Source organism: Salvelinus namaycush, chromosome 10, assembly GCF_016432855.1.
Source record: "Salvelinus namaycush isolate Seneca chromosome 10, SaNama_1.0, whole genome shotgun sequence".
Classification (NCBI taxonomy): Eukaryota; Metazoa; Chordata; class Actinopteri; order Salmoniformes; family Salmonidae; genus Salvelinus; species Salvelinus namaycush.
Window position 1 is genome coordinate 9,112,264 of NC_052316.1, and position 17,305 is coordinate 9,129,568.

Below are 17,305 nucleotides of genomic sequence, written 5' to 3' on the forward strand. Positions count from 1 at the left end.
TCTGCACAAGCGTCTCGCACTACAAAGTCACATTTATGAAGCAAAAATCTATCAAAACTAACACCTGTGTAAACTTTTATTATGGGTTTATGCTTGTGCGTCAAACCAAGTGTCCTATTGCAGTCCATTCCTTTGTCGTGCGTAATTGGACATTTCTGTAAGCATCTAGGGGTGGAAAAATGACAATTTCCACTTTGGATAGATCACCTGTAGACTGGAATGAACGTTATGTATTTTATCACAATTGCATCTAAAATACTGACCACACCAACAGCGTTTCGTGCACGAGCGTTGCAAAAAAATTTTTTTACACGTTATTCAATCGTTTCATCCAAACTGCTCGTGCGCGTCTACGTAGCTAGGCGCCTAAAATAGAACTTGGCTCTATTTTAGACACTTGACCCGCTGCAAGTTCCGTCTCTCCCATCTCATTGGTTTTTAGGAGCACATACACACGTGGGTGATTGAAAGATGAAGGTGTCCCGACCAGTTGGTTGCGATAATGCACCGTAAAGTTGGTTGCCAACCGCCATATAAAATCCAAAGAAAACGAAGAGAGATTACTAAAAACGAACTAGGTTTCCCCTTTTATCAGTGGATTAATTGTTGGAGTAGTGATCCCACATGATTTTGTGGGACCTAAAATCCTAAAATGATCTAGCAAAAAAAAGGACCTCAAATAACAACCCCATTTTTATATCCCAGAACAAATTAGCTAGCAATAGCAAGTTTCGACCTGTCCCTAATGAATATAGTTCTTCACAGTTCGTTTTGATATTTCAACCTGCATGTGTAACAGTATAACTTTAGTACGTCCCCTCGCCCCGACCCGGGCGCGAACCAGGGACCCTCTGCACACATCAACAACGGCCGCCCACGAAGCATCGCCACCCATCGCTCCACAAAGGCCGCGGCCCTTGCAGAGCAAGGTGCAACCCTACTTCTAGGTTTCCGAGCAAGTGACGTAACTGATTGAAATGCCACTAGCGCGTACCCGCTAACTAGCTAGCCATTTCACATCCGTTACACATGTCCTGAACGCATCTGGTGGGGATAGACAAACTCAACATACGCACAGTGGCGGACGCGCAGAGCCGGATTGGTCATCATATAAATCAATACGTAATGAGATGAAAGCACATTGCGCACTCAATTAACCGGTAGCTCCAGCGCATACGTGAATGCACATTTTTGCCCCAGCACATATCATTGTTGTCACTGCTTCCCCTCAAGCTGCGTTGATGCATAGTCTCCAACTGAAAGGCACCGTTGGCCCTCGACAGACGAAACAGTGGCCAGGTGAGAGGGAATGCCAAGACGTAACAGAGTTGTGAAGAGGAATTAGGCTTGGAATGGCAAAACCCCTGGTCCGTGCAAAAAGCTTTAGGGTTGAATGGCATTCATTTCAACGCATCACACAAATCTGTGTACTCATGTAAGGCTTAAAATGACCACAGAGAGAAATTGCAGTGTCCTCAGAAAACACATAGAAATTGAGACCCTGAAAACCCACTCTACACACAGAAAAAAGGGTCTACCTAGAACCACAGGGATAGCTGATGGATGTAGCCCCTTATTTTCTAAAGACTGTCAACCTGGAATAGGTGTGATGAGTTAGGAAGTGGAAGAAAGTGACATCATTTACAAACTTTATTTTAAAGTTGAACTGTACATTTTACCGGTACCGTAACCATTATAACAGTGAGTGCTAAGATAAAGAATATGATGGTGACTGACTTGAAAGCAGTTTTTTAATAAAATACATAGGATATCTTTCCCAGCACAACCACTGTTACGGAGTCTAGTTGATAGGTAATCGACTAGTTGGACTGTTCCCCAGACTCCAGGCGTAGGGATTTGTACAATGCTTAACAAGGCTATTGAACTTAACATTGGTGTCTGTCTTTATTCCTTAATCCAACTTATCATACAGAAACAACCACCATCAAACAGACTTGGTTTAAAATACAATTCCTTGTGACTTTGTAAATCATTATTATTGTTTTTCATTCCAAAAAGTGCAAAACTGTAGAGAAAATATGAGGCTTTGTATACAAATTGCACAAATTTAGACCACTCATAAAATCTTAGAAACAGAAAACAGTTCTCTACAAAAGCAGCATCCGATTTAGCCCTTGACTCTTTGGTGTAGGGTGAAGTTGCCCCTAGAACCTGATCTTGGGTCAGTATTGCATTTTCCCCTCTAATGGTTATCGTTAGGATTGGGGAAAACATCACCCCGGACCTTGCTTCATTAGTGAAAAACATTGGTAAACTCCTTGAATAGACAGTATTGTAAACAAGGTGGTCATGCCTTATTACTATAGAGACTAATAGAGAAAGACAACGATCAACTTAGATTAGTGACAAGAAAAAACACAAGATCTAAAATGTATGGCTATAACAAAATTCTAAACTCCCTTACAAAGATATATTACAAAATCATATTCCTATGATGGTATATAATATATAGGTCTGCTATTATAAACAGTTCAGATATTATCCAGAAAGACCTTACACAAACATAAGCTTGCCATGGTACACTACACCAGTAATTCTCAACTGGTGGGTCGCAACCCAAGGTTTTGAATGGTTCTCGGGTGTATTTTTGACAAATATTTATACCAGTCAAAAGTGTGCAAAGCTGTCATCAAGACAAAGGGTGGCTGCTTTGTAGAATCTCTAATATAAAATATATTTTGATTTGTTGAACACTTTTTTAGTTACTACATGATTCCATGTGTGTTATTTCATAGTGTTGATGTCTTCACTATTATTCTACAATGTAGAAAATAGTAAAAATTAAGAAAAACCCTGGAATAAGTAGGTGTGTCCAAACTATTGACTGGTACTGTATATATATATGGAAGAAATATTCCAGTCTGAACTTAAATCAGGTAGAAGGTGTGTAGAAATGATAATGAATTAAAAAATATATATAATTTAATCTCTGAAAAATCTTTTTTCAATCACCATATTTCAATATATAGCTATTAGCAGTGCATTTTTTGGTTGATTTTGTCGTCTCAAACCATTGAGTTTAAAATTCTTCATCAAGAATATGGGCAAAATTGAATTAATGACAATGAAAGAGGTGGGAATGTTTTTCCCTTGTCATATAATTTCTACATATACTATTAATATTGCATTAAACATGGTTTTTGGCACATTTTGCAACCGAGACAACCTGGGTCAATTTGGGTCCCGAGGCAAAACCAGTTGAGAACCACTCCACTCCACTGTGCCCTGAGGTGCTCCTTGAGGATAGCCTTTGGTTAAGTATTATTCCATGAGGATAGCCTATGGCTAAGCATTATTCCTTGAGGATAGCCTATGGCTAAGCATTAGTCCTTGAGGATAGCCTATGGCTAAGCATTATTCCTTGAGGATAGCCTAAACATTAAAGAAGTAGAAGCACTGTATACAACAGTGGATTCTTAAAGATGCTGAGTATAGCACGAACTGGCTATCCAAAACACATGTCAAATCTGCACACGTGAAAAGACAATGTGCCATCTCGGCACTTAACTTTTCATTTTCACAGTGCAGTTTTTGTGTGTCTTGTAATGGAAACATAATTTTACAAATTAATGTTATAAGGGAAGTAATCCCTTAAAGGCAAGGATTGGCACCTGCTTTGTCAGTGAGTGAAATTGAGCTTGGCAATAGATCATAATAGTTGACAGTGTGCTGTAATAATATAATATAGTGTGCTTTAAAACAATAGTATTAAGTTAAAATAAGAGAAGTTAAGACATTGTCTTTTGCAACAAAACCATTTGAAAATGGATTTCTCTCTGGGATATAAGCCCCGCTTGTGCTTTTTACATGACATTAAAGATGGCGGTCTCATCTGAAAACATGAAATATTGACTAACTTGAGGAAAGGCTATCGACGGTCGCAGAGAGAGGTCCTTCATAGTGTTCAATTCACTCAAACGGTAGGCTTCAAAAGTCCCACCCGACACAAGAATTTGGTAGCAAAGCTTTCAATCCCCCTGTACTGCTGACTGTCGACCCGCACTTCATTCTGCTCCCTCAGCATCACAGCATTTTGAGGATGCTCCAACGTAACGGCCTCCTCCTTAACAACGTGTTGTTTTTGTAGCTTGAAACAGATGCTCTATTGTACAGTGTTCCCTACTGATAGTGTGATTAAAATGTATGCAGTTGCTCAAGAAGAATCATCTCACCTGCGGACACTGTGCTAGTCCATGGTAGAAAGAAAATCAGAACTAATAACATTGTATAAATGTGTGGTCATCTTAAGTAGTGTATAATAACTTCTCCATCTGTGTTTAACAAGACCATGGCGTGTACTTATAAGGTAAGCATTTGAACCCCTTAGCTGTGGTTAGGTTTTGTTTTTGAATTTCACCACCGAATCTCAGTGAGGAGTCCATTAGGTCAAACCATTTGACTTAAGAGCGAACCACTATGTCTGTAGGGTGTTTGTGCTCTAACTAAAACATAACTAACACACTCCAAAACATAAAAGCACTAGTGTTAAAAATATAGGGATCCTACAAAAAACAATTCGGACTAAAACAGAAAAACTAAACATAAAATACTTGGTGGGGAACACAGAAAAAAGAAGCACATGAAATCCTTTAAAATTAAATACCTGTAAAAATGAAATGGACACATTGTCCTCCCTCTGTAACCTCTCCCTCCCTCCATTCCCCTATAACATTTACCCTGCGTATGAGTCCACTGTCAGTCTTAAAAATCACTTCCGTCGTAAGTAACCGGCTTCTCGAGTGTCAAGTGGTAGAGGACTTTCTTGGAGATGAACCTGTGAGGATGTGATGAAGAAGTAGAACAAAATTAAATATGCAACATTAAGATTATACAATCACAAGCAATTAGTACAGCGCAGTACTTCATTGTACTTCAGTACTTTAGAGCCGTCATCCTTCACCACAAGGGCACCTGGGAACTGGATACTGACTTGATGCTCGCGATAGATGTTCTACACAAGCGCACGCTACCACGAGGAGGAGGATTTCAGTGTGAGTGTTGAAGGGTTTTGCGTGAGTACGGGTAAGCGCATTAATCTTTTGCCTGTCGTATGCTGATAAGAAGTTGTCAAAGGGATAACGCTCTGCTCCACACAAGCACACGGAATGTTAAAGAACTCTGAGTGAGTATGGGCAATAATAATAATGTACATCTTTAGCGTATCGAACCTTGAGAAGGAGTTGTCGAAGATGAGTGTGTAGAGACCAGGGTTCCTGACTTTCAGCCGGCCTTGGATGGCCTCTTTGTGGGAGTTACAGCGAGTCAGAGGAATCAGCACCTGAGAGCAGAGCATTAGAAGATGTCTGTAAAGTCCTAGATTTGAATGCTATTACTCAATACAATGTTGTCTACGTCAGGGGTGTCAAACGCAATTCCTGGAGGGCCGTGTGTATGCTGGTTTATGCTATTTCTTGTCAATGCGTGTCCAATTAAGACCTAGACAACCATGTGAGAGGAGTTCCTAACAAACAAATTACCTTAATTGATCAATCAAGTACAAATGAGGAGCGAAAACCCATAGACCGAGTGTCCAGAAATTGAGTTTGACAACCCTGGTCTATGTACTATTTATGTGTAAAAAGTGCCCACAATCGGTTTTGTATTATCATATTTCCAATTAGTTAACAGTATATGTATGTAGAATCCAGGGTAACTTAGGTCACACAAGATTTTAAAGTATTTCACATTTTGTCTAAAACCCGCTTCAAAAATCATTGTAAGCGGAACAGAAAAAAAGATGATTGTATTGACATTCAGACAGGAAAGGAGGTGTCTTCTCAGAACAACCGTTGTTGCCCTTTAACACAAACTGTAGAAACAAGCTTGAGAAACAGACTATTTAAAACACTCATTGACTAGAATGATGAGTCAATTATTTATTCTCATCAGCAGTTGAAGCCGATGGAAACAAACCCTATCCGACTGACAAGCAAATTGTCTGGATTAAACTCAGTGGTGTAAAGTACTACTTAAGTAGTTTTCTGGGGTATCTTTACTTTACTATTTATGTTTTTGACAACTTTCACTTTTATTTCACTACATTCCTAAAGAAAATGATGTACTTTTTACTCAATACATTTTCCCTGACACCCAAAAGTACTTGTTACATTTTGAATGCTTAGCAGGACAGGAAAATGGTCCAATTCACACACTTATAAAGAGAACATCCCTGGTCATCCCTACTGCCTCTGATCTAGTGGACTCACTGAACACACATGCTTTGTTTTGGGTACTTTTCCCACCACTTCTTAAACTTGGGGCTGTTCTGAGCAGAATGAGCCCATGTTCACCATATTGTAAAGACAATAGGCCACTAAAGTTGCACCTGAATCCATTCTGGGCAAAACAAAATGACGATGCGTTTCAATAAAGGGCCGTGCATGAATATTATTACCATGTTACTGAATGTATCAAGAGTATTTTCAGATTTCGTTATCAACAAATGGCTGTGAAAAAGTACAGTAAAGATAAAATGCAGATAAAAGTCATTTCCAAATTCAGTCGTGTCAGGTCAGGTAAACTGCTGTGTCCTCACCTTTGTTTTGAAAATGGCACCATAATCTCCAAAGTGTTCCCTTTATACCATGCATTATGCGTCAAATATTTTGTTTCTGTTAGAAGCATTTCAATTTGGCCCTGTCCATATTTATTCAACTAGGCAAGTCAGTTAAGAACAAATTCTTATTCACAATGACGGCCTACCGGGGAACAGTGGGTTAACTGCCTTGTTCAGGGGCAGAACGACAGATTTTTACTTTGTCAGCTCAGGGATTCGATCCAGCAACCTTTCAGTTACTGGCCCCACGCTCTAACCACTAGGCTACCTGCCTATATGGACACCATATAGGCCAATTCCCTGGAGTGTATGGGGCTACCTGAGCTACACCAGGCTGCTTGCTCTCTTCATGAATGAAAGGTGAATAAAGAGCTTTGCTCTCAGCAGGGGGAGTTGCTCTCCCATTTACACTGCTCCAGGGTGAAGTTTCCCCTAGGTACACTTCTAGGATCAGATTTCCTTCCCCAAATCCTAGCCTTAACCATTAGTGGGGAAATGTAAAACAGGCCCAAGATATTGTATGTATTAAACGTTTCCCAGCAGAAGTGCCAATTTAGGATCAGTTTTCCCTTTAAGATCATAACAAATAAGATGACATATTTTTTAAATTTAAAATTGATTTAACTAGCCAAGTCAGTTCATAACAAATTCTTATTTTCAATGACGGCCTAGGAACAGTGGGTAAACTGCCTTGTTCAGGGGCAGAACGACAGATTTTTACCTTGTCAGCTCGGGGACTCGGTTTCGGTTACTAGTCCAACGCTCTAACCACTAGGCTACCTGCCGCCCCCATAGACAGGGGAGACCTAATCCTAGAAGATCAACTCTCGCAAACCGAGACGCTTGACACATCCCCTAAATCAAATAAAGCCTTGATGACTGCAGAAAGCCCTGCCTGTACACACAGTAGCTCTCCAGGACCAGGGTTGGTGATTGACCACTGGTCTAAGAGCTGAGCAGGGGCGTGGTTGTCCTACCTTGGATTGTTCCACGGGGACGTCGGCGGTCACACGGTACACCATGCTGAACGAGATGCTCTTGGGCTCCGAGGAGAACATCCAGCTCACGGTGGGGCTGCAATCGACCACGACGATGGAGATCACGCTGTAGCAACTGGACTTGACAAAAAGCTCCCGGGAGCCATCGCCAAACTGAGAGATGTCGTCGATGCTGAGAGGGACGACCAGACTGGAAACACAACATATCAAATCAAAATCAAATCAAATCTTATTTGTCACATGCCCTCCCCGCAAAAAAAAGTAAGAGATAAAAATAACAAATAATAAAGGCGCAGCAGAAAATATCAATAGCGGGGCTATATACAGGGGGTGCCGGTACAGAGTCAATGTGCAGGGGCACCGGTGTTGAGGTAATATGTACATGTAGGTAGAGTTATTGAAGTGACTATGCATAGATAATAACAGAAAGTAGCAGCAGAGTAGAAGAGGGGGAAGGGGGGGGCAATGCAAATAGTCTGGGTAGCCATTTGATTAGCTGTTCGGAAGTCTTATGGCTTGGGGGTAGAAGCTGTTTAGAAGCCTCTTGGACCTAGACTTGGCACTCTGTTACTGCTTGTCGTGCGGTAGCAGAGAGAACAGTCTATGACTAGGGTGGCTGGAGTCTTTGACATTTTTTAGGGCATTCCTCTGACACCGCCTGGTATAGAGGTCCTGGATGGCAGGAAGCTTGGTCCCGGTGATGTACTGGGCTGTACGCACTACCCTCTGTAGTGCCTTGCGGTCGGAGGCCGAGCAATTGCCATACCAGGCAGTGATGCAACCAGTCAGGATGCTCTCAATGGTGCAGCTGTAAAACCTTTTGAGGATCTGAGGACCCATTCCAAATCTTTTCAGTTTCCTGAGGGGGAATAGACTTTGCCGTGCCCTTTTTATGACTGTCTTGGTGTGCTTGGACCATGTTAGTTTGTTGGTGATGTGGATGCCAAGGAACTTGAAGCTCTCAACCTGCTCCACTACAGCCCCGTCGATGAGAATGGGGACGTGCTCGGTCCTCCTTTTCCTGTAGTCCACAATCATCTCCTTTGTCTTGATCACATTGAGGGAGAGGTTGTTGAACTTGCACCACACGGTCAGGTCTCTGACCTCCTCCCTATAGGCTGTCTCATCGTTGTCGTGATCAGGCCCACCACAACTTAATGATGGTGTTGGTGTCGTGCCTGGCCGTGCAGTCATGAGTGAACAGGGAGTACAGGAGGGGACTGAGCACGCACCCCTGAGGGGCCCCCGTGATAAGGATCAGCGTGGCAGATGTGTTGCTACCTACCCTTACCACCTGGGGGCAACCCGTCAGGAAGTCCAGGATCCAGTTGCAGAGGGAGGTGTTTATTGATGAGCTTTGAGGGAACTATGGTGTTGAACGCTGAGCTGTAGTCAATGAATAGCATTCTCATATAGGTGTTCCTTTTGTCCAGGTGTGAAAGGGCAGTGTGGAGTGCAATAGAGATTGCATCATCTGTGGATCTGTTGGTGTGGTATGCAAATTGGAGTGGGTCTAGGGTTTCTGGGATAATGGTGTTGTTGTGAGCCATGACCAGCCTTTCAAAGCACTTCACGGCTACAGACGTGAGTGCTACGGGTCGGAAGTCATTTAGGCAGGTTACCTTAGTGTTCTTGGGCACAGGGACTATGGTGGTCTGCTTGAAACATGTTGGTATTACAGACTCAGACAGGGAGAGATTGAAAATGTCAGTGAAGACACTTGCCAGTTGGTCAGCGCATGCTCAGAGTACACGTCCTGGTAATCCGTCAGGCCCTGCGGCCTTGTGAATGTTGACCTGTTTAAAGGTTTTACTCACATCGGCTGCGGAGAGTGTGATCACACAGTCGTCCGGAACAGCTGATGCTCTCATGCATGTTTCAGTGTTACTTGCCTCGAAGCGAGCATAGAAGTTATTTAGCTCGTCTGGTAGGCTCGTGTCACTGGGCAGCTCCCGGCTGTGCTTCCCTTTGTAGTCTGTAATAGTTTGCAAGCCCTGCCACATCCGACGAGCATCGGAGCCGGTGTAGTACGAGTCGATCTTAGTCCTGTATTGAAGCTTTGCCTGTTTGAAGGTTCGTCGGAGGGCAAAGTGAGATTTCTTATAAGCTTCTGGGTTAGAGTCCCGCTCCTTGAAAGCGGCAGCTCTACCTTTTAGCTCAGTTTGAATGCTGCCTGCAATCCATGGCTTCTGGTTGGGGTATGTACGTACGGTCACTGTGGGGACGACGTCATCGATGCACTTATTGATGAAGCCAGTGACTGATGTGGTGTAGTCCTCAATGCCATCGGAGGAATCCTGGAACATATTCCTGTCTGTGCTAGCAAAACAGTCCTGTAGTTTAGCATCTGCTTCATCTGACCACTTTTTTATAGACCGAGTCACTGGTGCTTCCTGCTTAAATTTTTGCTTGTAAGCAGGAATCAGGAGGATAGAATTATGGCCAGATTTGTCAAATGGAGGGCGAGGGAGAGCTTTGTATGCGTCTCTGTGTGTGGAGTAAAAGTGGTCAAGAGTTTTTCCCCCTCTGGTTGCACATTTAACATGCTGATAGAAATTTGGTAAAACTGATTTAAGTTTCCCTGCATTAAAGTCCCCGGCCACTAGGAGCGCCGCCTCTGCATGAGTGTTTTCCTGTTTTCTTACGGTGGTATACAGCTCATTGAGTTTGGTTTTAGTGCCAGGTCTGTGTTGGTATGGTAGATAGTATGGTCTACAGCTTATCATCAGATCTACATCAGGCAAGCAAAATCTCAAGATTTCCTTCGATATCGTGCACCAGCTGTTGTTTACAAATATGCATAGGCCCCCGCCCCGTGTCTTACCAGAGCCTGCTGTTCTATCCTGCCAATAGTGTATAACCCGCCAGCTGTATGTTATTAATGTCGTCGTTCAGCCTCGACTCTTGTGAAACATAAGATATTACAGTTTATAATGTCCCGTTGGTAGGATATACATGCTTTCAGTTCGTCCCATTTATTTTCCCAGCAATTGCACGTTAGCTTGCAGTACGGAGGGCAAAGGCAGATTAGCCACTCGTCGCCTGGTCCTTACAAGGAACCCTGATCTCTTTCTGCGAAATCTCCGTTTCCTTCTCCAGCGAATGACGGGGATGAGGGCCTGCTTGGGTGTTTGGAGTATATCCTTCCCATCCGACTCATTAAATAAAAACTCTTCTAGATGAGTAATTGCTGTTCTGATGTCCAGAAGCTGTTTTCGGTCATAAGAGACGATAGCAGCAACATTATGTACAAAACAAGTTACGAACAACGCAGAAAAACAAACAAAATAACATGGTTGGTTAAGAGCTAATAAAACGGCAGCCATCCCCTCCGGCACCATCATCACATATCAGAGGAAGAGTAGTCATTTGATTTGACTGAGATTTCAACTTGAGTTCTCTCACACAATACACTGCCAGGCTTGGCCGGGATTCAGTCTAGTCCTGAAATTGACTGTAATGGAAAAAGGAAGTACTGGTAGAGGAAGCTGGAATCGTAGTGCTATTATTGACATCAGAAATGTTAGTTGTTGATGTGTAATTCGCGTTCAGTGAAAGGTCTGCAACGTGTGTGTGTGGGTATGTATGTGTGTGTGCGTGTGTGCACAAAGTTCTAGACTCACGTGACTTCTCCAGACTTGAGAAGGGCGATCTCTGCGTCCTGCAGAGTGGGCACATTCTCTTCTGGGCCATCTGGGGTCGTGTCTCCTGTGCCTCTGCAGGCCGTGGGTCACATGACAAAAGACAGTATTGATTTACCACATAGCTTCTCATAACCACACATCTACTGTGTCTATTTGCTAATTGAGACTTTAGGGCCGAACCAAACCATACTGTGGTCGTAATGTTTACGACCACAAATAACCGGTGGCGTATTGGAGGGTAAAACTGCATGACAGTTTATCTGCCTTTTAGGGAAAAATTTATAGGGAACGTAACTTTTTCACTGTGACCGGCGATCAGAGTTTGCCCACCTATTCTTTTACCACTACATCAGTGCAAATAGCAATAACTGTAGTGACCCTGTGTTTGAAGACATTTGCCAATTTGATGCTATATATAAACATTTCAAATATTTGCAACAAATGATCCACCATCAGGTTTCTGTGCCAATGCACCACAACTAATAAGCAAAGCATACCGACTTTGGGCGCTTCAACATCACGGTTTGCAATTTCAACACCATCAATCTGCACAGTTTGGATGCTGGATTATATTCCGGACGAACGCGCCCAGGTAGCCTACAGGAGACTTATGAAGTAGCCTAATTAGATTAAAACATTGTGACTGGTTGTGTTTATGCCACACATAAAAGGAAATACATTCTAAAAGTTAAATGACAAATATTTATGCTATATTGAAGCGTTTTGGGTTCTAGGTACACGAGGAATAGCCACTCGGATCAGAGAGGAGGCAGAGCAGGTGTTAAGCGTTCCTGAATAACTAGGCCTGCTGGGAGCATATTTGGCCACATTATTATATGACAGGCTGGGCTGCTACTGTGTCTTTCTATACCTTATGAACTGTCGAGAGTAGACCCACAATTGGTCCAAATGGAATGAATGGCATGAAATACTCAAATCACAAGGCTTTTGTGCCGTTGCTCAAATGACAGTTGCAGTTTACAGCCTTAAGTAGAATGTTTAACTCCCTTAAAAACAATAACGCAATTATTCATTACAATGTGGTGTTGTAGGCTAGCCTATGTAGGATAATTGTATTGTCCCCAAACAAGACCAATAGGGCAGCTTTTTGAGCTGCGTGTCTCAAGTCTTCACTGGTCTTTCATACGCAATGACGCACCATGGCATCTCCGCTTATATTGAAAATTGGTCCAGCTTTGAATGATTATGTGTGGTATGATTGCTAGTTAGCATATTGCAAATCTGAACAAATGATCCACCTACCCCTACAGGCACTATGAATGGTGGATAGAGGGCAGGCTAGACAGACTGGTAGACTATATTGACGTGTGTGGTATAGTTAGCGCGCGGAAAAGCAGAGTGCATAACGGATGTACCAAAACACCTTGATATAGGGGAGGCGCATGCAAGCAGATGAGGAAATTTAGCTAGGATGGAAGACATTGTATAGTAAACCTGGAAAAAAACACACCACCCTCCCCAACCTGGACGTGTTAAATCACACCTCTGGATGCCTACATTTACGGTCATTTTCTTTCCCACTGTTAACCCCGGGATTTCTCCTTGGTCTGCTTATGACTTCCAATCACAATCATTTCAGCAGCGGGTGTCCACAAATGGAAGGCAGCAGAGTGTGTGAAGGTCACACTGAACTTTTGTTTGCGACCAACTTTTTTATGTTTTTTTTTTCTTGTGAGGGGTTCAGATCACACAGGCAATAATATTCAAAAAGTACATAGAGAAAGAATCAAAATAAGGTAGAAGTAAAAACATGCATAAAAGACAAAACACCAAACAAAATCAAAAATCAAATATAGCTGCAAAAAGCAATGCCGGGGTTCAAGCTGTGGGCCCACTGCCACCAGGCCAAATTGGAAATATTGCCCTTGGATGAGCTACTTCTGTACTCCTTACCACACTTGCAAATTATCAAAACTCAAAATCAAACAGATCAAGCAATACTCTTTCAATGTGTTTTGGATTTTTTTTAATGACATTGACTACTTTCAAAAATGTTGGTATATAGCAAATATAGATGCACATCTTCAAACACAAACAATTATTGCCGCTATGATCCAATAAGCGTGCGTGAATGATTTTCCCTGTCCAACAGCGCCCCCGTGCAGCCAAACTGAACCATAGGTTAGCTAGACTCATATCCCTGAGCATGTGTGCCAAATGTCATCATTCTAAGTTAAATTGGCAGCGTTTTTGCAGAGTCAAATTGAATCTGTGAATTAATTTATAGTGTATTCATTTATAATACATTTTTTGGGAGGACATTGGGATATTATTTCAGACTGTTTTCTAGTCTGTATTTTGTTGATGGCTAAAACTTATGTTGCATACCGTAATTATTCCCATTGGTTTATGGAGGGTTTCTAGTAGTTTAAAAAAAATATATAGATTGGATACAAAGCCTCAACTTGTGTTCTTGCTACCTATAGTACCAACTTTGTAAGTGGGGGGAGTGGTTGACCCCATGGGACTCCGTAAGTGTGAATAGTGGTATGTAAATGCAAATAAAAAAGAACGACGAACCAGGTAAATTATACATGTTTTTCAGGTCTGTAATTGCAGCAGTGACTTGTTTGTAGTTCCTCTACAAAATTTTATCTAGAGGGAATAATGTCAAAGCCTAGATATTTAAAAAGGGTCATAGTTGGTATCTCCAATTCTAGCTTGAGATTGGACATTGCTTAAAGTGGGAGCAAAGATGATCCAGTGAGGTTGATCATATACAGTTGAAGTCGGAAGTTTACATACACTTAGGTTGGAGTCATTAAAACTCGTTTTTCAACCACTCCACACATTTCTTAGCAAACTATAGATTCTGCAAGTCGATTAGGACATCTACTTTGTGCATGACACAAGTCATTTTTCCAACAATTGTTTACAGACAGATTATTTCACTTGTAAGTCACTGTATCACAATTGCAGTGGGTCAGAAGTTTACATACACTAAATTGACTGTGCCTTTAAACAGCTTGGAAAATTCCAGAAAATTATGTCATGGCTTTAGAAGCTTCTGATAGGCTAATTGACATCATTAGAGTCAATTGGAGGTGTACCTGTGGATGTATTTCAAGACCTATCTTCAAACTCAGTGCCTCTTTGCTTGACATCATGGGAAAATCAAAAGAAATCAGCCAAGACCTCAGAAAAATAATTGCAGACCTCCACAAGTCTGGTTCATCCTTGGGAGCAATTTCCAAACGCCTGAAGGTACCCCGTTCATCTGTACAAACAGTAGTACGCATGTATAAACACCATGGGACCACGTAGCCTTGATAAACCTCAGGAAGAAGATGCGTTCTGTCTCCTAGAGATGAACGTACTTTGGTGCGAAAAGTGCAAATCAATTCCAGAACAACAGCAAAGGACCTTGTGAAGATGCTGGAGGAAACGGGTACAAAAGTATCTACATCTACAGTAAAACGAGTCCTATATTGACCTAAACTGAAAGGCCACTCAGCAAGGAAGAAGCCACTGCTCCAAAACCGCCATAAAAAAGCCAGACTACGGTTTGCAACTGCACATGGGGACAAAGATCGTACATTTTAGAGAAATGTCCTCTGGTCTGATGAAACAAAAATGGAACTGTTTGGCCATAATAACCATCTTTGTGTTTGGAGGAAAAAGGGGGATGCTTGTGTAACAGTATAGCTTCCGTCCCTCTCCTCGCCCATACCTGGGCTCGAACCAGGGACCCTCTGCACACATCAACAACTGACACCCACGAAGCATCGATACCCATCACTCCACAAAAGCCGCAGCTCTTGCAAAGCAAGGGGAACAACTATTTCAAGGTCTCAGAGTGAGTGACGTCACCGATTGAAACGCTATTAGCACGCACTCCGCTAACTAGCTAGCCATTTCACATCGGTTACACTTGGAAGTCGAAGAACAACATCCCAACCGTTAAGCACAGGGGTGGCAGCATCATGTTGTGGGGGTGCTTTGCTGCAGGAGGGACTGGTGCACTTCACAAAATAGATGGCATCATGAGGCAGGAAAATTATGTGGATATATTGAAGCAACATTTCAAGACATCAGCCAGGAAGTTAAAGCTTGGTCGCAAATGGGTTTTCCAAATGGACAATGACCCAAAGCATACTTCCAAAATTGTGGAAAAATGGCTTAAGGACAACAAAGTCAAGGTATTGGAGTGGCCATCACAAAGCCCTGACCTCTATCATATAGAAAATGTGTGGGCAGAACTGAAAAAGTGTGTAGAGGAGGCCTACAAACCTGACTCGGTTACACCAGCTCTGTCAGGAGGAATGGTCCAAAATTCTCCCAACTTATTGTGGGAAGCTTGTGGAAGGCTACCCGAAACGTTTGACCCAAGTTAAACAATTTAAAGGCAATGCTACCAAATACTAATTGAGTGTATATAAAACTTCTGACCCACTGGTGATGAAAGAAATAAAAGCTGAAATAAATCATTCTCTCTACTATTCTTCTGACATTTCACATTCTTAAAATAAAGTGGGGATACTAACTGACCTAAGACAGGGAATTTTTACTCGGATTAAAGGTCAGGAATTGTGAAAAACTTAGTTTAAATGTATTTGGGTAAGGTGTATGTAAACTTCCGACTTCAACTGTATTAAAATATGAATGTCATACAGTGGACATCTAAGCCTATAGGCCTTTGTTTGGCCAACATTTGGCCAACATCCCTTGTCTCATTTGGCCAACATCCCTTGTTTATTGATAGCGCTGGCTGTGCCAGGTTGCATCTGAATGCATATGGATGTCCATGACATTTCTCAAATGTCCAGTAAATTGAATGGAAACCTAGCTATGGACACCCTAAAGACTCTGACAAGTGTGCTAGTCCACTGTCACTTTGATTATGCCTGCACATCATGGTTCACCAGCAGCCCCAAACATCTAAATAATAAGCTACCAGCCAAACAAGCTTGTAAGAATTGTACTTAAATTCCCTCGTACTCATCTGGAGGTTGAGCTTTTTTTGTCTCTATCTCTGTAATGTGTCTGCATCTAAGTAATTCTATATGTAATATGTAGAAAATAGGGCCCACCGTGGACATAAGTCCCCGACTTTATTGTGCAATCCTGGTCACTTCAAACAATCTTGGTGTGTATATACACTACCGTTCAGAAGTTTGGGGTCACTTAGAAATGTCCTTGTTTTCCATGAAAACATACATGAAATGAGTTGCAAAATGAATAGGAAATATAGTCAAGACGTTGACAAGGTTATAAATAATGATGTTTAATTGAAATAATAATTGTGTCCTTCAAACTTTGCTTTCGTCAAATAATCCTCCATTTGCAGCAATTACAGCCTTGCAGACCTTTGGCATTCTAGTTGTCAATTTGTTGAGGTAATCTGAAGAGATTTCACCCCATGCTTCCTGAAGCACCTCCCACAAGTTTAATTGGCTTGATGGGCACTTCTTACGTACCATACGGTCAAGCTGTTCCCACAACAGCTCAATAGGGTTTAGATCCAGTGACTGTGCTGGCCACGCCATTATCGACGGAATACCAGTTGACTGTTTCTTCCCTAAATAGTTCTTGCATAGTTTGGAGCTGTGCTTTGGGTCATTGTCCTGTTGTAGGGGGAAATTGGCTCCAATTAAGTGCCATCCACAGGGTATGGCATGGTGTTGCAAAATGGAGTGATAGCCTTCCTTCTTCAAGATCCCTTTTACCCTGTACAAATCACCCACTTTACCACCACCAAAGCACCCCCAGACCATCACATTGCCTCCACCATGCTTGACAGATGGCGTCAAGCACTCTTCCAGCATCTTTACATTTTTTCTGCGTCTCACAAATGTTCTTCTTTGTGATCCAAACACCTCAAACTTAGATTTGTCTGTCCATAACACTTTTTTCTAATCTTCCAGTGTCTGTGTTCTTTTGCCCATCTTTTATATTTATTGGCCAGTCTGAGATATGGCTTTTTCTTTGTAACTCTGCCTAGAAGGCCAGCATCCCGGAGTCGCCTCTTCACTGTTGATGTTGAGACTGGTGTTTTGCGGGTACTATTTAATGAAGCTGCCAGTTGAGGACTTGTGAGGCGTCTGTTTCTCAAACTAGACACTCTA

The 17,305-nt window shown here is 42.2% G+C and overlaps 1 protein-coding gene across 1 annotated transcript in view; it reads right to left on the bottom strand.

The window, feature by feature from the left end:
- Nucleotides 1-2,767: 2,767 nt before the first annotated feature.
- The window catches only part of LOC120054638 (FYVE and coiled-coil domain-containing protein 1-like), a 69,255-nt gene continuing 54,717 nt past the window's right edge, over nucleotides 2,768-17,305 (bottom strand). Inside the window, exons 15-18 of the mRNA XM_039002135.1 lie at nucleotides 11,199-11,291; nucleotides 7,555-7,765; nucleotides 5,190-5,299; nucleotides 2,768-4,795 (exon numbers count right to left, since the gene is read on the bottom strand). Of these exons, the coding sequence (XP_038858063.1) occupies nucleotides 4,723-4,795; nucleotides 5,190-5,299; nucleotides 7,555-7,765; nucleotides 11,199-11,291 (487 nt within the window). The 3' untranslated portion in view covers nucleotides 2,768-4,722. The remainder of the gene's footprint in view (nucleotides 4,796-5,189; nucleotides 5,300-7,554; nucleotides 7,766-11,198; nucleotides 11,292-17,305) is intronic.